Here is a 24,473-nt window from a genome sequence, read left to right on the forward strand (position 1 = left end):
GTCCCTGGGTGGTGCAAACGGTTAGCGCATTTGGCTGCTAACTGCAAGGTTAGAAGTTTGAGTCTACCGAGAAGCACTTTGGAAAAAAAGCCTGGCAATCTACTTCCGAAAAACCAGCCACTAAAAGCCCTAAGATGACACATATCGGAGTCAACTCGATGGCAACTGGTAACTGGTTTATTTGTTACAAGATGACAAGAGCTACCAAGAACAACTTAATTAAAAACTTCCTAGGATATTTGGGCTTTTTAATTGATAAATTTTAAGAGTAGAACTAGACCGGCTAATTAGCAAATATATATAAAGTGATTTTAGGAGTATTGAGAAAGCCCCACAAAAACAATATTCCCATCTGGTTAATAGCTGTAACTCCTTTACCACAGGATACAACTTTTCCTTATACAATTAGAGATATGGTTCAAAGTATAAATACACCACTAGAAGGGCAGCCCAATGGATTGAAATTGATTAAAGCGTAAGTTACTGATACCAGTTCATTCTGGTAGAGGAAATAGGGAAAGTGCACAAGATCCTTGAATAAAGTCCAAACCCAATTGCTTGAGGCTATTATCAAAGGAAGGGAAACATGCCACAAGGAAGAGGCACAAGAAGTTCATACAAATAATGCCATATTAGCAATTATTTCAAATTATGGATTAAAATTTCCTAAGTTAAGCATTTGAGGTTGAAGTAGAAGCTTCTCTAGAAAGATTCTCGATCTGGTTGCTGGTAGATTCTTAACTCATGGCAAAAGCATGAAGTTAAGATGGCAGTGCTTTCCCCACTGCCCAGAAGTAACATAATTCCATCACACTCCAAGACATTCATGTGGCTAGTAAGGCATTCCCAGCATGAAGTTTTGGCCTCAAAAGCAGGCCTTTTGGCCTGGATTCTATGATAAAGGTAGATCTCATTTTCATCCCCTCCTGCTGCCAACTGCTTTTTCTTTGAAGGAGTGGGTTGGAGGTATGAAGGGGAAAAGTTATTATCCTATCCCTTCTCCAAGCCCCACGCCTCTCTCTTGAACCATAGATATCTGTTTCTTGGCATGGCCTGGCCTGGTCTGGGCTAGTCTACTCCCATTTATTTGATACTAAGCCTTCTCTTAAATGGCTTTTGAAGGATCTGGCTTCCTCTCACATCCCGATCTCTCACCCACCCTCAAGTGAAAAATAAAAAGCTTTGGAATGTAGGCAGAGATGGTACCAGATTGAAAGGACAAAAATGTCTGGGTAAGGCAGAAGATAGAGAATGACAAAGACAGAGATGGAAGATAAATGAAAATTAAAGAATATCTTTTAGTATCGTTATAAGGATATTACGTTCATCATTAGCCAAGTTTTTTCCTAGAAATGCATTCCACAGGCTTCACACAAGACTCTGGAAAAATATTTTCAGACCATTTCCAAGAATATGCAAACTTGAAACGTAATGTTCTATGTTTCCATTTCAAAGTGTGGTTCCATGCAGGACAATAAAGTGAGCATGCTAAAAGAGATGAATAGGAATGATAAACTAGTCAATAAAGAAAAAAGCCAATAAAGTAGGTTACGTATTTAAATCATAAGCTTTGAATTTTAAAAATTTAGTGTTTGTTAGTATGAAGAAACCACATTTTACTCTTTAATACTAGCACTGCTTACCAATTGCTTGAAGTCTATTAAACCATCTGGCAGAGTTCGGAAAAAAATTGGGAAATACTGGGTTTGGAGCTCCAATTAAATCCAATAGTACCAGTAAATCCTAAGAGAGAAAATATATTGGTTAATTACTTATCACTTTTCATATTCATCATGGGGGAAAAAAACAGTCAAAACTAACTCCATTTAATAATTGAGAATAACAAGGGGAAAGATGTATAAATGAATGAAACGTTTAATAACATTGTGGAGAATATTTTAAATCTTGCTTATGCAATGTGAACAAATGACAAAGTGGAGGTTCTTCATGCATGTAACCCCAAAAAGACACCACTAAGAAGAAATTGGAAAGGAGATATTTAGATGAATATTTCATAGATAAACAAGAACACTATATTTTCAGATGGAATCCAAGCTGGGCTAATCTATACCATTCTAATTAGACAACAGCCTATAGGAGAGCACTTGGATTGTTACTATTTATTCTTTATAAAAACAAAAGAGAAAAATCCTTTGACTATGGAGGATATACATGACCACATGTCTCTGGACTTCAGTTTCCTTGTCTATCAAATAAGATCAAACTAGCTAGTCTCTAAAGGCCTCTTCTGTTTACAAGCCTCTCTAATCAGAACATTGTTCCTTAAATTCTTTGAGCCATTGACTGTTCTTGGAATCAGCTCTTGGAATTTCTCAGGAGGAAAAAAAATGTATGTATATATACGTGTGTGTGTGTGTGTGTGTGTGTTTCTCCATAAAACATCAAGCAGGCTTGAGGATCCCCTGAAAACTACCCTCTAGATTAAGAACTTCTGAATTATGTAAATGAGATAATGTAAGGTAAAAATCAAGCATAGGTCTAACACATAATAGATAAGAATTTGTAGTCTATGATCCTATAGACGTACTATTATGAACTCATGCATGATGCTTAAATATGTTTGTTGTTAAAAAAAAAAGTGTTTGAAATAGTAGCATATTCACAAAGTTGAATAAGCTAAGAGTTTGTTCTGGAAAAGGGGGTTTTAAAATCACTGTGCATTTCCATATTCAAACTGATAAATAACTTTGTTTCTACTATTCATTAACCAGATCTCTTCTCCTCTGAGCCCTTTTTAACCACGTGCAGACAAATGAATGAATGAAGTGCTGACCACATTCCCCTAACTCATTATAAGCTGTCAGTGCACTACTGGGATACAGAGAATGCCAACGAGAGGTGTGTTAGAGTCAAAGCAGGCCATTTCATGTGGCCATTTGGACTCTTAAATCAAGCTAAGAATGCAGTGAAGGTAAGTGATGGTACAAGGACAGGGATGAGCGGAAGAGTCAGGAGCAGGATATCACTTCACAAATGAGGTAAAAGTCAGAGATGAATGAGGGCACAGGGTAGAGTAAAATCTCAAGGGTGGCATGAGGTTCCAAAGTGGGGTTGGTGAGGGCTCAGGGACACAGTGAAGGTCAACTGAGAGGAGGGTCAGCATGGGGAAAGGATTCAGGGATGGGGTGAGGGATCAGGGATGGAGTATAGTTCTAGGACTAGAGATGAAAATCAAGACTGCAATGAGTCCATTTCACCCATTATTTGTTAATAAGAGCAGGGTTTTGACGCAGCATCAAAATGTCCTCACACCCATACAAAAAATTCCACATCAAAACCAACACATCAAAATGTCATATACACACTAGAGTCACTCTAACTCTTTGCAGATACCGAGGACATTCTTCACCTCCAATCCATACTATGTCCCACACCTACTCCATTCCCCAGGGCCCCAGCACTCTCTCCACCTCTAAACAGTGCTGGGAGAACATGCTCCTCTTGGACTAAACAGAATCCAATGTGCCCTAATCTGGTTGTTTTTTTTTTTAATATTGTAATTAAGCTCAGTCATACATAGCTTCTAACCCCAAGTCATTCTTTTTAGCTCTGGGTTTCCTCAAAAACCGAACAACTGCCAAGGAATGTCCTATTATAAACACTCTGCTTCAAGGACGCCGTGGCATTTGTAGGTCCTTACTTGGCTTAAGACTCTCCCTTTGAGGCAGAGCCTGCAGCTGCACTGCCATGGAAACTAGCCAGACTAACCATGCCTTGTAGCTGGTTGGTACGGGTTGCTCCAGGTGGGTGCAGCGTCGATGCCATCTTTGAAGCTAAGTGCCGAGACCCATACAGAGAATCCCGAGGAGACCAGTGAAAGAAAGCCTCTTCCCCATCAAAAAAAATTAACTGAAGTGAGAGATCTGGCTTGGAGTCTGAAATGTTCTGGTAAAAAAGAATAATCAAAAGTTAGCAAACATGTGATAATTAAAAAATTATGTGCTTTCCCACTAACTGTGCAAAAAATATAAATATATCATGAAGGAAGATACCAAAGCAAGTGAGATATGCCCAAATTTTTCTCTCGCCACTTCCGGTCAAAAATCATCACACCTCCCACAATCTCTACCCACATAAATCGCACCTTCTCCCACTCCCTCTGAAAATAGAAGTCTCCTATTTTTTTCTGACTCCTCAGAGAACTCTGAAACTAGGTAAAACTATGGTGGATGCTGTGGTATACCACCCAGTTCCCCTTTAGAAGGACTTTTTGGCCCTTCCAAACAAGAAAGCCTTCGGCTGTGGGATTCACGAATGTCTCAGGCTGTACCCTTTTGGAACGTCCTACATCCAATGACTCATGTACACTCTAAAAAACCATTGCACCTCCAGAGCTCCCTAGGGTTGGCTAAGGCTGTTGTTGAGCCTGCATCGAAGCTCTACTTCATTGTGCCCAATCCCTTTTCCTTTCCTTCTCTTCCACAGGTATTGATCCCAAGGCCACTCGCTAATAAATGGCCTGATGCTAAACTCCATCTCAGAGTGTCCTTCACAGGAAACCCAATCTGAAACAACTGCAATCTTCAATCTTTCTTGCATCTCATCTTATCTAAGCCTGTAGTTTTTTGTTTGTTTGTTTAAAGTCTACATTCAAGGATCTGCCTTAGAAATGACACCGGAACACAAAGAATAATAAATTATAGCCCCTGTCCTAAAGGAACCTACACTTTAGTGGGATAATGGAGAGCGAAGATAAATACATGAGCAAATAAAATGTGCCAGTGGCCACAAATAAAACACAAATGTCCTGCAGGAATTGGTGGGATGAGAGGTCAAATCCTTGGATGCTGTCTTAGTCTTCTAGTGCTGCTACAACCGAAATACCACAAGTGGATGGCTTCAACAAAGAGAAGTTCATTCTCCCACAGTCCAGCAGGCCAGAAGTTCAAATTCAGGGGAAGGTCTTCTCCCACCATAGGCTCTGGAGGAAGGTCCCCGTCATCAGTCTTCCCTTGGTCTGGGAGCATCTCAGTGCAGGAACCTCAAGTCCAAAGGAAATGCTCTGCTTCCAGTGCTGCTTTCTTGGTGGTATGAGGTCTCCATGTCTCTCTGTTTGCTTCTCTCTTTTATATCTCAAAAGAGATTGGCTTAAGACACTATCTAATCTTGTAGATCTCATCAATATAACTGCCACTAATCCATTTCATTACATCACAGCGATAGGATTTATAACACACAGGGAAATCACATCAGATGGCAAAATGGTAGACAATCATACAATACTGGGAATCATGACCCAGCCAAGTTAACAGATATTTTGGGGGGACACAATTCAATAGATGACAGATGCCAAGGATAGTGTTATGAAAGAGACAGTATTTGAGTGGAACTTAGAAGAGTGAGTAGGATTCTGACTGATTTCATGCAGTCCACTCTCTGAGGACACCTCTCAACTTTCCAGATTGGTCTTTCTGGTATCCTGACCCCAGTGGAATCCCTAATCCATTGAATCTCTCACCTTTGACAGTCCCTTGCCCCCATGATGTCCTCCCTTCTTTCCTTATTCAGTTTAAATTCCAAAGCAATTGTTCTAATCACTCCTTTGCAAATACCCCCAACTCCTTTATCTCTCTCTGTCTTAGTTAAACTCACATGGCAAAAATAAATTCTTGTTTAAATTCAACTCTCTGCCCAGTTTGTGCCTGCAATCAAGCAGCTGAACCTGGCTGGAGAAAAATACACAACCACACTGACTGACCTCGGTTAAAATTCATGAGCATAAACCTCAAGTTGGCCTTTAGTGTTGATGACAGCTGCAAAGTATTTTCTTACGGACTGAAAACAATTCAAGCATTAAAACTCCCACCACCACACTACTCATCAACCAGCAACAGCACCCCTTACTCTGCCTCCCTGTCTGCTAGTGTGCTGACTGTCGTGCTCATACCAGATGCCAATCTCTCCTTCTGGGCACTAGATCCTATCCTCTGTCATCTCCTCAAGGCTATCACTCCTGCATTTCCACCATTTCCACATACATCATCAATTTTTCTATTTCTGCTGGATAATTCCCATCGGCCTCTTGTTATTTCTCTCATCTTAAATTTTTTTGAATCCACTTCCCACACCAACTATTGGCCCATTTTTTAATCCTCTTTATAGCTAAATTTCCTTAAATAGTTGATAGTTTGCACCGTATCCAATTCTTCTTCTTAAACCTGCTTCTTCACCGGTAGGCTTCATCTGCACAGCTCCAATGAAACTGCCCTTGTCAAGGTCACCACTGCGTTGCTAAGCCTAGTGTTCAATTATCAGCCTTCATATTTCTTGACTTGTCAGCAACATTTGATATAGCTGGCCATTCCCTCCTTCTTGATACACTTTCTTCATCTGGCTCCTAGGACACCACATTCCATTGGTTGCCTCCTACCTCAGTCAGCTTTGATGGTTCCCTTTATCTCCCTTACCTCTTAATGCTAGAGATCCTCAGGGCTTGGACCTTGGTTCTCATCTCTTCTCTGTCTACACTTGTTCTCTTGATGATCTCGTCACTCTTGAGGCTTAAAGCGCTATCCCAAACCCAATGCCGTCGAAGTACTATGTATCAACAATGCCAAAAAATATATCACCGGCCCTGACCTTACTCCTGATCTTCAGAGCTGTACATTCAATTGCCAAATCAACATCTCCACTCAGATGTCTGATAGGCATCTCAAATATAACATACCCAAAACTCAGCTCCTGATGTTCCTCCTGAAAGGTGGTCTACCACAGTCTTCTCCAACTAAACTGATGGCAGTACCACCCTTACGGTTACTCAGACCAAAAACACTGGAGTCATCCTTGTCTCTCTCTCTCACTCCCCCTTTCTATCTCCCTCTCCCTTTCTCCCTCTCTTTTACTCTCTCCCCCTCCCCCCTCCGTCTCTCCCCCTACACACACGCATACACACACAACATCCAATTCATTCTGTCTCTGCAAACCAATTTCCCACTGTTCTCACCACGCATCTCTCCTGACCCCATTAGAATGTACGTGCCCCTCTTGCCTTGGTCCACATAATTGCTCTTACCTATAGTTCCTCCCTTTTTCCCTTCAACTATATAAATCTTACCCATCCTTTGAGGACCATTTCAAGTACAACTAGCATGACCAACCATCCTGTTCGTCATCCAGGACTTCCCTGGGTTTGCACTGAAAGTCCCACATCTGGGAAACTCCTCAGTCCCCGGCAAGCTGGGATAGTTTGTCACCCTAAGTACAACTTCATCCAGGAAGCCGCTGATCTCTTTTTTTAATCTGAATGCCTAGGCCCAAACAATATTTTTTGAATATTCACTATATTTCACAGACCCTATTAGTTGCTTTTAAATATAATCTATCACCTTGGAAGATAACTGGGGTTTAGTAAACACAGCACTGGACTTGGAGTTGAGGAACCTGGACGCAATTCCAACTATACTATTTGTTAGCTGTATGACCTCAAAAAGTCACACAACCTCTTATTTTCTCCATCTATAAAATGTAAACCATAATATTTCTCACATAGGATTGTTATGATGCTTAAATTATTGTTGTTGTTAGCTGCCATTGAGTTAATTCTGACTCATGGTGACCCCACATGTGTAGAGTAGAACTGCTCCATAGGGTTTTCAAGGCTGTGACCTTTCAAAACAAATCACCAGGTCTCTCTTCCAAGGTGGCTCTGGGTGTGTTTGAACAGCCAACCTTTCAGTTATTGGTTGAGCACTTAACCATTCGCACCACCCAGGGACTCTGATGCTTGTACCTTTAGTTTATATCAGACCATTTAGCACTTATACTAAATCTGCATTTACATTGTATTTATTTTATTTTTAAGATGGCAATTCACACACTCAGTTTAAAAGTGTTAAAAGCTAATAATAATAACAAACATAGTAATATCCTCTATTCTATCTCCATCCCCCACTCTATCCTTCTCCCTAGAGGCAACCGCTTTAAACTTTCAGCTATTTCACTGGTATTTATATTTACGCCCCATCATGGATTGAATTATGTCCCCCCAAAAATGCGTGCATCAATTTGGCCAGGCCTTGATTCCCGGTATTGTGTGCTTTTCCTGTATGTTGTAAAACCTGCCTCTATGATATTAATGGGGGAGGATGGGTGGCAGTTGTGTTAGCGAGGCAGGACTCAATCTACGGATCGGAAGTGTCTTGAGGCGATCTCCTGAGATATAAAAGAAGCAAACAGAGATAGGGGGACCTCATACCACCAAGAAAGCAGTGCCGGAAACACAGCCTGTCCTTTGGACTTGGGGTCCCTGTGCAGAGAAGCTCCTAGTCTGGGGGAAGATGGATGAGGAGGCTGACAGAGAGAAAAAGCCTTCCCCTAGAGCTGACGCCTTGAATTTGGACTTTTAGCCTACTTTACTGTGAAGAAATAAATTTCTCTTTGTTAAAGCCATCCACTTGTGGTATTTCTGTTACAGCAGCACTAGATGACTAAGACACCCCATGATTTGTAAATAATATATTATTATCTCTTAATGTTATCAATTTTAGACCTTATCTATTAACTTCCTATTATGACAGATGAGGATTTTACTTCCCTTACACAGATTTCCCTTTCCCCTTCCATTTAATTATATCAATATTTTGTAAAATGTATATTCTCTATTTTCAATATTATGTGAATGTTAATATTGTTTGTTACTGAACCAAGGTACCCTGTGATTAAATTTGTTTTCTTGTTTTTTTGTTTTGTTTTGTTTTGTTTTTTACTTTCTGGAATGGATAATTGCCTCTTTTTCATTTGCTTAGATTTTTTTGAACACAATGCTGTCAACACAATTTACTATATGGTCAAACTTTCCAAAACTATAGCATTTTTTTTGTTCATTGGGTTTTTTTTTTTAATATTTTATTGTGCATTAGGTAAAGATTTACAGAGCAAAATAGTTTTCCATTCAACAATTTGTACACAGAATGTACCAGGACATTGGTCACAGTCCTCTCAATGTGTCAGCACTCTCCCTTCTTCCTGGGTGTCCTTTTACCTTTTATCTGGTTTTCCTACCCCTTCCTGCCTTCTCTGTTTTGGGGCAGCTTTTGCCCTTTTGTTCTCATATAATTAAATGTTCTAAGGTGCATGTTCCTCTCAGGTGTTGTTTATTTTGTAGGCTGAAAGGTGGTCTCTGGGAATGGCTTCGGTTCCATGTTAGAAGGGTATCTTAGGGCCATAGTCTTCGGGGTCCCTCCAGTTTCTATCAGTCCTGTAAGTCTGGTCTTCTTTTATGAATTTGATTTTTTGTTCTATATTTTGCTCCCGCTATGCACAGGACCCACTCTTGTGATCCCTATCAGAGTGGTCAGTAGTGGTAGCTGGGCACTATCTAGCTCTTCTGGTCTCTGGGTCACATAGGTGTGGTTCGTGTGGTCCATTAGTCCTTTAGACTAATTGTTCCCTTGAATCTTTGGTTTTCTCCACTCTCCCTTGTGCCAATCAGGATGAAACCAGTAGTTGTATTTTTTGTTTGTTTGTTTTTTATGGATGCATCCATCTTGGAACCCTCCTCTGCTTGCTGCAGCCTGGACTGATTCCTCCCGCCAGTCCAAGACAGATTCCCAGAACCATCCAAGGTCATCCTAGGATGCCCTGCAACATCACCCTGGGGATTCCCTCAGCCTCTCCTGCGTTGGATCCCCAGTGACCTGGATGCCATGACTACCTCTTCTTTGACTGAATCTTTGATTTTGTTGGGACATATCTTTAAGTAACTTCTGAGAAAGAAATACTGCATCAGAGTAAAATTTTTTGAGGCTTTGCATGTCTGATTTTGTCTTCATTCTAGTCTCATACTAATTTGGCCAGGTATGAAAACTGACTTAGGAGTTAAAATTGGAACCATTATTCCCTGTCCTTGAGTATAAAGAATGTGACCAAGCTGGGGCGACAAGTACTCACAAGGACACAACAACTGGGGCCTGAGGTATAAAAACAATAGCTAGGACAATCTTAGAAAACATCTTTTAGGAAACCTTTCACATAAACAAATACTTAGAGCACAAAAGACTCACACATTTTCCACTTTTTTGTTTTTCTGTTAGTATAGTAAGATTTGTTGGACCAATGAAGATACTCTTGACTGTTGTTACTGAAACTTGTACCAATGATTATTAAGGAAGACAATTCATACTGATAATTCTGTAATATTCATCGGACTCGGACAGACATAGCTCTGGCAGCACACTTGTCTGTTTCCCACTTTTGCTTGTAACTTTGTGGTGATTTTACCCTAGGACGGAGTTCTAGGTTGCAAATTATTTACATATAAAATGCTTAAGGCACAATTGCCTTGTTTTCTAGCTCCCAAGGTTTCTGTTGAGAAGTCCAATGTCATTCTCCTTCCCAATACTTTCTACACAACCTGTTGGAATTCCTGGGATGATCTTCCAAAAGTAACGACCATTTCCTTCATTTAATCCTCTTTCTACAAAAGATACTTCTTCTACTTTAGTATCTGCAGTAAACAAGAGGACAAGTTGGCAAATCCCACCCCCGTTGCTAAGTGTGTGGTAAGGATCAGCATGAATCTAATCCCCAAGATGTGGGGATGGATCCAGTCCTCACCTTCCCATTTCTGCAATCTCATCTCCAGCCATCCATGTGGCATTTTCTCTCTATGACCCGCCACCAGAGCTGGGTCAGAGCCCAGAAGTTAGAAGGACACCTTCCTTCAGGCTGCCAAACAGACACCAGCCCCTGCTGACTCTCACTGCTTCTGTGGTTTTGTTAATTCACTGGAACAACTCACAGAATCTCACAGAGAGTATAACAAACTTATGACTACAGCTTTATTATAGCCAAAAAGGATACAAATGGAGAGATGCGTAGGGTGAGGTCTGAGAGGGGTCTCAGCACAGAGTTCCTATGTCCCAGAGGGGACACAGTACCCTCTCCTGTACACGGGCACAGACTGGAAAGTTCCTCTGAGTCTTAGGGCTCAGGGATTTTATTGGCCTCACCAGGTGGCCATGATAGATAACATCATGCCTTGTGAGGTTTATTCAGCATCAGGCCTCCAGGTGGTTCCTCTTGGTATGGTCAGTCAGTCTCCATTTATTAGCCTTAGGTGTTGGTCCAGCTCAGAAGAACCAAGAACAAAGGCCAAAAGGCTCATTGTCAGGTGAGTCATCACTTCACAGTATCCAACTATTTCACTGACTTTTTTTAAATTATATTTTTAATTTCCAAAGGCTCTTCATCATTCTGTAATTATTCTTTTACTGTAACTTTCATTTTCTTTTTTTGTGTGGCTAAACTTCTCCTCTTCTGTTAGATGATATTAAAAACAGTATCTTTAAAGTTTTCTTCTGCTCCTTGTACTGCATTTCCCGAGTTTCATCTTTAATTTGTATTATTTGTTTTGCATTCTTTCTTTCCTGTCGGAGACTGTCCTTAAATGTCTGGTCATCTTTGTGTTCATTCATATGAAAGAATAATGTGCTGAAAGGCTGACTGGAGACACAAACTGGTTGATTTCACTGTAGGGAATTCAAGTGCCCTGTCAGCATTTTCACTGAGGACTCCCAAATGTCTGTGGGTCTTCCCCCTGGGGTGGTTCACGTTCTCCAGAGAAAGGTCCTCAGCTTCCTATTTAATACGTAAAGCTGGTCACTGGCTTTCTAGTGTCATAGAGAAAAGATAGGGGCTCTCACTGTTCAACACTTACACTCTTCTAATCTCCTTGATTTCCATGGGGCACCCCTCATAACTGTCTTCCTGTATACTTGGTGTCCCCAAGTCCAGAACCTCACTGGTTCAGTCTCTCCAGAAAATATTCTTTCATCTGCAGGAGTATAATTGGAGTGTACCTGCCTGATGTGGAGGTCACATCACACCAGTTGCCTCTCAGTCGATTCCAGCTCATGGCAACCCATTTGTATCTGAGTAGAACTGCGCTCCAAAGGGTTTGCAATGGCTGAATTTTCAGAAGTACATCGCCAAGCCTTTCTTCCATAGCACATCTGGGTAGACTCCAACCTCCAACCTTTTTGGTTAGTATCCAAGCATGTTAACCATTTGCACCACCCAGGGGCTAACCCATTGCTGTCAAGTCGATTCTCACTCACAGTGACCCTATAGGACAGATTAGAACTGTCCCATACGGTTTCCATGGAGCAGCTGGTGGATTCAAACTGCTGACCTTTTGATTACCAGCCAACCTCTTAACCACCATGCCACCAGGTCTCCACCCAGGGACTAGGGATCTATATAGATAAGTGCTCTTTATAAACCAAAAAACCCATTGTCGTTGAGTCAACTCCAATACAAATTTAAAAATAATCCCCACTGTCTTAGTTATCTAGTGCTGCTATAACAGAAATACCAACAGTGGATGGCTTTAACAAAGAGAAATTTCTTTCTTCATAATAAAGTAAGATAACAGTCCAAATTCTGGGCGTCAGCTCTAGGCGAAGCCTTTCTCTCTCTGTCGGCCTTCTCATCAATCTTCCCCCAAACTAGGAGCTTCTCTGCACAGGGACCTCAGGTCCAAAGGACAGGCTCTGTTCCCGGCACTGCTTTCTTGGTGGTTTGAGGTCCCCCGTCTCTCTGCTCACTTCTTTTATATCTCAAGAGGTTGCCTCAAGATACAATTTAATCTTATAGACTGAGTCTTGCCTTACTAGCACAACTTCCACCCATCCTGCCTCATTATCATCACAGAGATAGGATTTACAACATATAGGAAAATCACACAATACTGGGAATCATGGCCCAGCCAAATTCATACACACTTTTTGGGTGGGGGGGACACAATTCAATCCATGACACCAACCCCAGCCCCCTGCCTCACCTCTGCCTTTCACAGCATCTGATATCTCCAACCCCTAAGCCTTTCCAAGAGTTTGTCAGGGGACCACCTTACCTCTTCCGTTTATTCCCCTCTCCAGGGAGTGTGACTTCTCTCTACTCTCATATGTCATTTGCCATTTTTCCACCCATCTTTATCTTCATATTGTGGTTTCTGTTAACACATGTCTTCTAGTATCATCAAAGATGAGAGTTTTCTTGATTATTTAGAGTGATTTCATAACAAGGATAAAAATGTCTCTATCAACCAAAAACTAAAAGTTATTTTTGTATGCTAATCATTTCAATTGTCTTAATCCCACTCTCACTGCCATCGATTCGATTCTGACTCATAGCGACCCTATAGGACAGAGTAGAACTGCCTTACAGAGTTTCCAAGGAGCCTGGTGGATTCGAACTGCCGACCTTCTGGTTTGCAGCCATAGCACTTAACCACTACACCACCACAGTTTCCAATTGCCTTAATGTTGCCCCTTAATTAGACCACAGGAAAAGGACAGTTGATGATACTTTGAATCTCCCACACTCCTGACAGCATTAAGCACAGGGTGTGTTTGCCTGTGTAATAGATATACACTCAGAGCTTAATAAACATTAAACAATTACACAGATTTTCTCATTAACAAAATTATTTTTAAGGAGCAAGGTGCATACTTCAATTGAGACATTCTAAGCTTCCAGTTGTTTGAAGGGCCTTGACTGGTTTCCAAGTACTAGGTCCAAATCAGACAGCATAATCACAGAACAGGTAGACAGAATGAGACTCCTTGGAACCAGAGATACTCCATTCATGACCAGAAAAGAGGCAAAAAGAGGTCATTTTCACCTTTTGATGGCTTGACAGCAGTGGTGTCACTAGGATTGGTGTCACCCAGTACATTAACTCATAGTGTCACCACCTTCCATGGACCTCCTCCCGTACAAAACCATACAGAATCCTTAGTAATGTTTTTGTACTAATGTTACTCTTAGATTATAATTCCTGTATAGCACTCCTTCTTTTCCTTTAATTACCACTTCATACTCAAAAAAGTTATTGATATAGGTTACAAATACTAATTACTACAATATTGTAGCTAAATCACCAAGAAATTTGACAAAATCAGCCACTATATAAACAACAGCACTTGCTTGTAGAGCATGAAGATGAAACCATACAGATGATTCAAAGGGTCATTGTAATTGGATAATAATGACAGCTCTGACAGTTCAAAAAGTAAATTAGCATAGAGTTTTAGTCTTGTAGGTATATTGATACACGTAAGCTGGGCTTACAAAAATGTTTTTGTTTTTATAACTAAATATAGGGATATTTTTATAAAAATAATAATAAATTTCAGCTGAAACATTGCACAAAAATTTTATAGACAGTCATTTTGGTGTCAACCTCTCTGGCAGTGTCACCCAGTGCAGTCCACACCTCCCTTACCCCTCTAGTGATACCACTGCTTGACAGTACGGGTACCTCATTGAAATTTCAACAGTCAGTGACTCCAATATTCGGTGTGATAATTTACTCTCACTCTGCTCTCTCGGCATCGGTTCATTTAGGTAGGACTGAACTGTTGTGGACACTGATACTGAGTCCCATGAGGTAACCTGCTGTTTTTGCTGCTTTTCAGAATTGGCAGAAAAGTAATCATGGCCTTCAATTTCCAGTAACTCAGCCAAATAACTTGGACCTAGGAGACTCTGTGTGGCCTGATTTGGGAAGGTCTTCCAATCCTGGTTACCAGTGTTCACATATTCAGTGAAATATCTGCAGTCTTTCTCCACCCAAGACTGTGCCTGTTAGTGCCGTAAAAATAAGGTGTAATACACCACCCCAAACTCTGGCTGAAACCAACACCCGTGTATCATCCTGGATCTGTGGGCCAGCTGGGAGACAACTGACCAGGCTGAGTTCAGCTAGGGCTCTTCTTTATCCTATAGTCAGCAAGCTTGGCTCTACTCCCCATGTCTCTTGTCCTCCTGGGACTGGAGGGCCAGCCAGAGTATGGTCTTCTCAGGGTGATGGCAGAAGCACAAGAAAGCAGGCCCAAAGGCAAAAGGACATTTCCAGCCTCTGATTGAATCACATCTACTAACATACCATTGGCCAAATAAAGTCAAATAACTAAGTCCAGAGTCAAAGGACATGGAAGTACTACCGGCTATTGTGGGAGGGCACAGAAAAGCCACAAGCCAAATGATATGAATATATAATTATAATCTTATTACTGGAGTGGGGAGGGGGCTGCAAAGAGTTGGAACAATAATTCAGTCTATACCCAACCCTCTCCCAGAGCACTTTACATCATCACCTCTCCAGTCCATGACAGCTGAATAAACTTAAAATAACTCTTTAATATAAAGTCCAACCAGAGAAATAAATCTGATACTCTCAAATTTTGCATTCAAAACCAATATTTTCTTTAATTCTCCACATCACTGTTTACCTCTATTAAGAAAAATAATTACAAGAATACGTATATGACTTGAGTTTTTTTGATGGAAATCATCACCCAACAACTCATTCAATCCTTTCTATTTCTGGTCATCAAAAGTTCCACCTATATGGAACAAGGTAAAAGAGCTCTCCAAGAGAAAACCTACTCACTATACAAAACTATGCCTTTAAGTTAGGCTTCATTTCATGTCCTTATACTAGAAATGTTATTGCTATTAGTTACCAATGAGTAAGCTCCAACTCGTGGCAACCCCATGTACAACAGAACAATACATTGCCCAGCCCTAAGCCATCTTCACAAACATTGGTATGCTCAAGTACATTGTTGCAGTCATTCTGTACTTTGAGTGTCTTTCAACCTAAGGGGCTCATCTTCCAGCATGATAATGGACGATTTTCTGTTGTGATCCATAGGGTTTTCATTGGCTAATTTTCAGAAGTAGCTCTCCAGGTCCTTCATCCTAGTTTGTCTTAGTCTGTGGGTCTGCTGAAACCTGTCTACTGTGGGTGACCCTGCTGCTTTTTGAAATACCGGCGGTATGGCTCCCAGCATCACAGCAACATGCAAGCCACCACATTACAACAAACTGACGGACAGTGGATACCAGAAATACAAATATGTAAAATTAAACTTTTATATCAGCTTCTGAACTCCCCCATTCAATTGCTAGGGGAAAGTGCTAGTTAAAAGCAAGGGGCAGAGCAGAGGACAAAGACATTATAGAAGATTCAGAAAACAAAACAAAACCAAACAGTGAAAAGGATACTGAGAGGTTATAAACAATTCTGGCTTTCTTCAAGTTCTCCATATCCAGCAAAAATAGAACCAAATATCTCTATTACTTCCATTACAAGATAAACCTTTTACTTCTTCATACCATTGTATCAAAGGCTGGACTCTTCTGAGGAAAAAAATATTGCCTGTGAACAGTATTTTGTTTTTGCTTTGTTGTGTTTACTTGGGTTATGAGTGAAAGCGGAACAAAACGTCTTCATCTAGTTTAGCACTTTTTTCCAATATACTTGTAAGAACACGGAGCCTGAAATAACATCTGAGAGTCCCAGAAGTATTTTGAGCTGACAGCATAACAAAAGCTCTGCTATGCTACATAAAATTGAGCCGAGATTCGCAGATAATAACAGTAATGCATTTCTGCTTCACGCTTTTCATCTTGATATGTCTGAATTACCTGCTCTTGACTTAGGAACCACTTTGCTGTAACCCACTCCCCCCCACTCGAGAGCCACCGACTCTCTGATCAGAAGGTCGAGATGTGTTTCATGGCTGTATTAACAAGAAGAAATAAACACAGTGCTCATATACTTGCCTGTACCAACTTTCCAAGGAGTCCTGGTGGTTCAGTGGTTAAAGTACTCGGCTGCTAACCAAAAAGGTCAGAGGTTGAAACACACCAGCCTCTCTGCGGTGGTTGATGGTGAAGTCTGCTTCCGTAAAGATTACAGCCTTGGAAACCATATGGGACGGTTCTTCTCTGCCCTATAGGGTCACTACGAGTCAGAGTCTACTCGACAGCAGTGGGTTTGTTTTTTTTTTTTTTTTTGTACCAACCTTTCACCTTCTTCATTTTTCCCAGAGAGTGCATTTAATATAATGAATATTCAAAACTGAGATATCAGATTGCATTTAATGAGTGTACTGTCATGCATCTTTGGTTTATTGCCCATGGTTGAAATTTCAAATAATGCAATCTTCCAATTAATATTCATTCAGCCTCACAGCATTTTGTAACAAATTAGTACAAAATGCACCTGAAGTCTCCATTTCTAAACAGCCTTCCCACTTCCCCAAGGACTCTAGAATTCACCTTGAGTTACTGCTAAGGTACCTTATCCCAGGAATCAACAAGAGGAAAACAGATACCTTCAGGGAAAGGAGCCGTTTGTCTAAGGCTCGAGCAAGCTCCAGCATCATCGCGCACGGCACAGCTGAATCGGTGGCTCCCACAAAAACGTTGTTGTCCCAGTGGGGAAAATACTTGGAGTCATAGTGACAGGCGAGGACCAAGTGTCGTTTAGCAGTGGGATTGAGGGTGCTGATGATATTTGAGAACGACCGGTACCCATAGGGTGTCTGGCTTAAGAAAGTGTCTACTTCCAAGACCCAGTCAGCTTGAAGTCTCTGAATTCGCTTCATGATGTGCTGACCAAAAACAAAACAAAATGAAACAAAAAGTTAAGATCTAGACAGACAATTTTCATTTGTTAGGTATGTTTTTAAGTTTATGTGATACCTTTCAAATCAAAAATGCAATGCATGCTTATAGTAAAAAGATATTTAAAGGAAAAGTAATCTTCTTTCTCACCTAACCTTCCCCCCACCAATCCATGTCAGCCCCTGGGTTGCCAATGTTAACAATCTGATGTGTATCTTTCCGTACCCTTCTCCTTGCTTATATGAACATATACTAGCACACAAACACACAGTTGGCAGAGAAGTGTATGTTTTTATAGGAATGGTGCGTTGTAAATCCCTGGGTGGCACAGTGCGCTCAACTACTCAAAGCTGGCAGTTGAAACCCACCCCAGTGGCATCATGGGAGAAAGGCCTGACGATCTGCTCCCATAAAAATTACAGCAAAGAAAACCTTATGGAACAGTTCTACTCTGTAACACATAAGGTCACCATGAGTCAGGATCAACTCGATGGCAACAGGTTTTGGTTGTTACAAGCTGCCATTGAGTCAGATCCCAATTCATGGCAAACCCACGCACAATAAAAAACCGTTATGCTCCATAGAGTTTTCATTGGCTGATTTTCAGAAGTAGATAGCCAGGCCTTTCTTCCTAGTCCATCTTAGTCTGTAAGCTCCACTGAAACCTGTTCAGCATCATAGCAACACGCAACCCGCCACCGACAGACAGTGGTGCACATGAAGTGCATTGGCCGGCAATGTACTCTGCCCTTTGCTTTTCTCATTTAACAATTTATCGTGGATATATCTACAAATCAGGAGATAGAGACCCAGTTCAGTATGTATCAAGGTCCACTTTTAACATTTCTAGGAGGCTAAGAAGGAATGTTTGAGAAATGAGATACATCCGGGTCCTACAGATCTCAGCTTCCACTAAGCCCTTCAAAGACCAGGAGGGCCAATGGTAGTTTTTGTCCCAAATGTAGAGCAAATACTTCTAATGTAATGAACACTAGCGAAAGAGACTGACCCTCACCTGTCAAAGATAATGTAGAAAAAGCTGCAAAATAAGGAAATCGTTGGGGGATATTTGAGGTTCTTGCTCACTCTAAGTATCAGTGAGCTACTAACTCTGAACCCTAATGACCACAGCAAGGAGTTTTCCTCTGCACCCCAGGCTGGTCCAGGCCAACTGTAAATGTTGGCGAAACTAAAAAGGAATAGATTTCCCCACCTCATCCTGCCACCCTGGCCTTATAGGCAATGCAGGGACTGGTGGGATAAAGAAGCACCACTCAGGGACTGGAGGTGTGTCCCTCGAGAACCTACAATTTGTGGTGTGACAAATCAGAGGCGAGTTCATTGTTCCATTTTGCCTCTTCCTATCTTTATTTTTCCTTTGCCTCTTTTTTCTCACCACATTCCATTTATTTTATTTTAAATTATTGTATACATCTTTGTATGTTGCCTTAAAAAATTTTTTTAAAAAGTCAAAAAAAAAAAAGTCGAACAAGAAACCAACCATCAAAATAAGTGGTGATTTGTTCCTCAATTAATCCAGTGAGGATGAATCTTGAGATGATAAATGAATAACTTATTAAAAAAAAACTTATAGTAACTGGAAAAGAACAGGATTTTTTTTCCCCAAGGAAATACAGGATTTTCTAGCCTAGCCTCATTTCGTGTGGCCTGACACTCGTTAATGTGACAGGACACGTAGCAAAGGCCCTGGGAAAACTGTGGCAGGAAGCTTGCAGGGAGATGGGAGCTTAGTCAGGGTGGATACCGATTCCGCAGCTAATCCTGCAAAAGCCGGAATAAACAAACAATTCCCCAGCTATTCATTCCCTGCTCTCTGTAGGGAAGTGGACTTTGGCCTAAATATGCATGTATACACAGTATCGTACAGAGAAAATATTGAAGTTGTCAAGGATTTCGTTTTACTTGAATCCACAATTAACACCCATGGAAGCAACAGCCGAGAAATCAAATCTGCTGCAAAAGACCTCTTTCAAATGTTAAAAAGCAAAGATGTCACCTTGAAAACTAAAGTGCACTTGACCCCAGCCATGGTATTTTCAATTGCCTCATATGTATGCGAAAGCCGGACAATGAATAAGCAAGACCTAAGAATTGATGCCTTTGAATTATGGTGCTGGGGAACAACACTGAATACACCATGAAACATCCAGGAGAACGAACAAATCTGTCTTGGAAGAAGTACAGCCAGAATGCTCCTTAGAAGTGGGGATGGCGAGACTTCGTTTTACGTACTTTGCACACGTCACCAGGAGGGACCAGTCCCTGGAGGCCATCATGCTTGGCAAAGTAGAGGGTCAGCGAAAAAGAGGAAGACCCTCAACGAGATGGACTGACACAGTGGCTGCAACAATGGGCTCAGACAATTGTGAGGGTGGCACAAGACTGTTGTACATGGGGTTGCTGTGAGTCGGAAACGACTCGATGGCACCTAACAACAACAATGCACAGTACCTTATCTTTTCTATTACAGATTTACAGGTCGTCTTTTCTATCATATTAAAAAGAAATGTCTAGAACCTTCTCGAAATCAACCTTTATATCTCATTTATTTTGTTATTCTCCACAATTCTTAGTGCTGTGCTCACAACAGACCATCAGTAAATACGGGTTGACTGGAACTAATAAATTGTTTTCAATGAGAATATATAAAATTATATGATACAGACAGAATATAAGCAGTTTGAATAGAGACAGATCACTGTGCATCTAAGATACAATTTTTCACAGAATATTAAAATGAGTTATCCCCAGACAAAAAAAAAAGAGGTCATCTTAAAAAAGGAAGAAGAAAAAAAAAAGCAAGCATACACTCCAGAACATCTGGTATCCAGATGATAGACTGCTCCATAAAACGACATCAACACCAATAGCAGCCTGCAAGCTCCCAGAGTGAAGTGGGATTTAAAAGATATATCTGTTTGCGCCGCTCGACTGCAGGCAGGCTCTCGTACACAAACTCATTTCTCAAATTCTAAACAGGTCTTGGTCATAATTTCTGATGTTTACATTGACACAAAAATCCACAAAAGAATCAGCAAATGCCCCAAAAGGAGTTCTCCCTAAAGTAAACTTTTTTTAATTTATCTTAGCAACTACTTTCTTTATAAACAATCAAATTGGCTACATAATCTAATCAGGCCACCAATATCCCTTGTTGCTGTATTTCTGGCTTTCAGACTTAGTCTGCAAGTTCCCACTACAATTCTCTGGAGTTGGCTCCAAAAACTACTGCTCTTATCACTAGGATACCCCTAAGGAGGGAGTGCTTGGCTCTGGCTTCCTTCTGACACAAGAGTCTAAAGCAGCTGGGCTTCCCGGTGTCCACGCAACAAAAGGCTGGGCCCCAGGGGCGCCAAATGCATTTTCAAACACAGACTGTACACTTTGGGTTACTACGCATGTTTGTTTTTTTAATGGGAATAGGAAAGAAATAGAAAGAGATGGAGACAGATAAAGACAGAGACTGATGAAGAATAAGTAGAAAGAGAAAGAAAAAGATATAGAGATGGAGATGCCGAGGAGAAAGAAAGGAAGGAAGGGAGAAAGAAAGAAAAATGCTATTAAATGACATCCCACATCATAAAGGAGACAGAGTGCTGACTTTAGATTAATATTAATGAACTTTTCTGGGTCTAATTTACCTAAACTTAAATTCTAATTTCCAGGTGCTGCGAAACAGTGACATTAATAGAACGGGTTTATGCGAAGGAAGCAGATTCTCCAGTATTTGCGCTAGGTCTGCGAACAGACTGCTTGTCTGGCTGCTGAGCCGGCCACTGAGAACCTAGGCACCTCTTTCTTCTTGGTGTACAACACTCCAAGCTGAAGGCTCATTGCCGAGGGCCCTCCACCCAAGAAGCTAGCCTGAGGGTGCACCCTAAGACATATACACCTTGCACTGAAGAAGGCCAGATGCACTGCGCATTTTTACCCCTGCAGTTTCTAGCTCGCTGCTTTTATACAAAGGGTTTTTTGCTTGCCCCTCAGTAAGACTTCATCATCTTGGTTTTTTAATTTATTTTTTTATTCCTATCTCAAATAGAAATCACTGAAACGGTTCCAAATTTAATACCCTCAATTTATTTATTTTATAAGTCAATCACAAAAGGACAAATATAGTATGAATTAACTAATATGAAACACTTAAAATAGGCAAATAGATACAGATCAGAGTTTAACAGTAGTTGCCAGGGGCAGGAAGGAAGGGGAAAGAGGGAAATCTTTAGCTAGCATTAACTTTCTGTTTATGGCAACGGGAAATATGGCAACAGATATTGGTGATGGTTGTACAACATGACTGATGTAACTGGTGTCACTGGATTGTACAGTGACAAATGCTGAATTGGCAAGTGTTGTGTTACCTGTATTATTATAACAAATTTTTTTTTCTGGCCAAAAAATTATTTCTTTTACAAATAAATTATCTCCTCAAAAAATACTCTGATAATTCAATAGGCAGCTTTGGACTCATTGATCAGAGACAATAAAAAGGCAGACTATGAAGCACTGTTTCTCCAAAATATTATCTTTCTCTGAAAGAGAGTTCGGAGTCATGCACATCTTTATTGATAACTGCAGAAGTTAACTCACTAACCAATTTTATACTAAGTCCACACCTTTTTAGATTTTAGGGTCTTCTCTAGTGAAGACCATAAGACTATAAATTATAAAACATCTGATCTAGCACTCAAAAAGGCCTCACGAGAAAATGTTTTCTACTATTTTGATTAGGTATTAATTCTAGTCAAATTAAGGCCATTCGTGTAGTTCCCTGGTAATAACTCAGTGTCGTCTACCTTATCTTTCATAGCTTAGGGGACAGCTCTCTAAAAATTAGCAATGATTTTCTTCCCAAAAAGTTTCCAGATTGAATCTCCTAAGTGAATGTCTTACAGGGACGGTATGAGGTTTCCAACACAGGTACCTGTTGGGACGACGGCTACATCAGCCAGCCAGACCACGCATACGCAACGCAGCAGCCATTTCCAAAAGGTACCTCAAAATACTGTCAGGTAATTTCTTGCTTGCCTCCACCCCCACATCATAGTGGAAAATGTTATTATGAATTCAGTAACACTTTTAAATGTATACATAATTTTTTAAAATCACGATGGCACCTAGGTGTATTATTTATGCCATATATTTTATTGAAGCTAAATAAAGATCAAAATGACATTAGCTGGCAGGTGAGGAACGTCAGGCCCAAAGTATGCATAGATATTTCATAGTGATATTTTATAATGACTCAGTGTCATCTGCCTCATCTTCAAAAAAAGAAGCCCTTTATCTTCCATAGCTTAGAGGACAGTTCTCAAAAAATTAACAATGATTTTGTTTTAGAGTACAGACAACCTTCTGAGCAAACAGGATGAGGAAATGAAAAAGGTTGGTTTGAGTGAGCATTACAAACCTAGATTTCTTCTAATAGGGAACTGATGATTTCGGAAAGCCCCATTAAGTCAGCTTCTTTCAAGAAAATGGTTGGGAGATGAGGCCCAGTGAATATTGTTGGAGCAAACAGCATGCACCTTGCTCTCCAACTTGGGCATGAGAAGAAGCAGAGCTGGAGACGTTGTGTGTGCATACCACAGGGCTGCCCCGCTCAGCCAGACCTCTCCAGAGGAAGGATGGAGAAGTCAAGCTAATTTGGGTCCAAATCACTACTAGCTGTGTACCCTTGACAAGATAATTCATATACCTAAACTTCAGGTCCATTTTAATCTGGGAAATTCGGGGAGTAAGAGTATCCACATGGTGGGATTGTTGTGGAGACCGAATGAGATGACCTATGCAAAGTGCTTGGTAAAGTGCCTGACTGGAGAGGTGCTGAGTGAAAGCCAGCCTCCATTACTGTCATTCCTCACTCGGCCTGAAGGTGCTGTTTGGGTCTCCGCCATCTAATTCCTTAGGAGAATCAGGAGTGTGGGATAGGAATGTGTTTCTGCTGCCCTAATAAAAATACCACGAGTAGTGGCTGTAAAGAACCAAAATTTATTTTCTCACAGTTAAGGAGGTTAGTAGTCTGAATTCAGGGTGTGGCCCTAGTGTGTGGTCTGTCTTTGTCTATTTCAGCTTCTAACCAATCAACCAACTAGTTGCTGTCAAGTCAGCTCCAACTCATGGTGACCCCATGTATGTCAGAGTAAAACTGTGCTGAATAGGGTTTTTAATGGCTGATTTTTCAAAAGCATATCGCCAGCCATGTCTTTCAAGGCACCTCTGGATGGACTCAAACCTCCAATCTTTCAGTTAGCAGCCAAGCACATTAACCGTGTGCATTACACAGAGACTCCATTTCTCCTTCTAGTAGTTGGCGGCCCTTGTAGTTCCTGGGCTTGTAGATGCCTGTGCTGTATGTGTCTGTCTTCACATTGTGTCTTCTCCCTGTGTGTTGTCATTTATGCTCTTTTAATAACTCAGAAGTGATTAGGTTTAGGACCCACCCTACTCTGGTAGGGCTTCATTAACATAACAAAAACCCTATATCCACACAGGATCACAGCCCCAGTGTGTTGCAGAGTAGAACTGCATTCCATAGGGTTTTCAAGCCCGTGACCTTTCAGAAGCAGATTGTCCCCTCTTCCAAACCACCAACCTTTCTGTTGGTAGTCCAGACCTTAACTGTTTGCACCTCTGCAGGTAAAGCAGCATACATGTTCAATACATATTTGGGGAGAACACAATTCAATCCATAACAACTGGATAAGAGGCTAATGGGGCAACAGATACAATGGTTGACTATTAGGCTAGATTGGAGGGGCAGGAGCGATGCTCCGGCACAGCAGTGGGTGCCAAGTTCTTTTGCCCAAGGAGTTAGGCAAAGAAATTTTCAGGGCTTAGCCCAGCTTTGGAGACCTGGTGACACAGTAGTTAAGAGCTCAGGCTGCTAGCCAAAAGGTGAGCAGTTCGAATCCACCAGCTACTCTTTGGAAACCCTACGGGGCAGTTCTACTCTGTCCTACAGGATCGCTGTGAGTTGGAGTGGACTCAAAAGCAATGGTTTTTGGCCC

At 41.0% G+C, this 24,473-nt stretch overlaps 1 protein-coding gene across 1 annotated transcript in view; it reads right to left on the reverse strand.

Moving 5' to 3' along the window:
- QPCT (glutaminyl-peptide cyclotransferase) overlaps positions 1-24,473 on the reverse strand; it is a 56,035-nt gene that overhangs the window by 3,569 nt on the left and 27,993 nt on the right. The window contains exons 3-5 of the mRNA XM_049870468.1: positions 17,151-17,429; positions 3,730-3,906; positions 1,644-1,743 (exon numbers count right to left, since the gene is read on the reverse strand). Coding sequence (XP_049726425.1) covers positions 1,644-1,743; positions 3,730-3,906; positions 17,151-17,429 — 556 coding nt within the window. The remainder of the gene's footprint in view (positions 1-1,643; positions 1,744-3,729; positions 3,907-17,150; positions 17,430-24,473) is intronic.

The sequence above is a fragment of the Elephas maximus genome, chromosome 26 (assembly GCF_024166365.1).
Source record: "Elephas maximus indicus isolate mEleMax1 chromosome 26, mEleMax1 primary haplotype, whole genome shotgun sequence".
NCBI lineage: Eukaryota > Metazoa > Chordata > Mammalia > Proboscidea > Elephantidae > Elephas > Elephas maximus.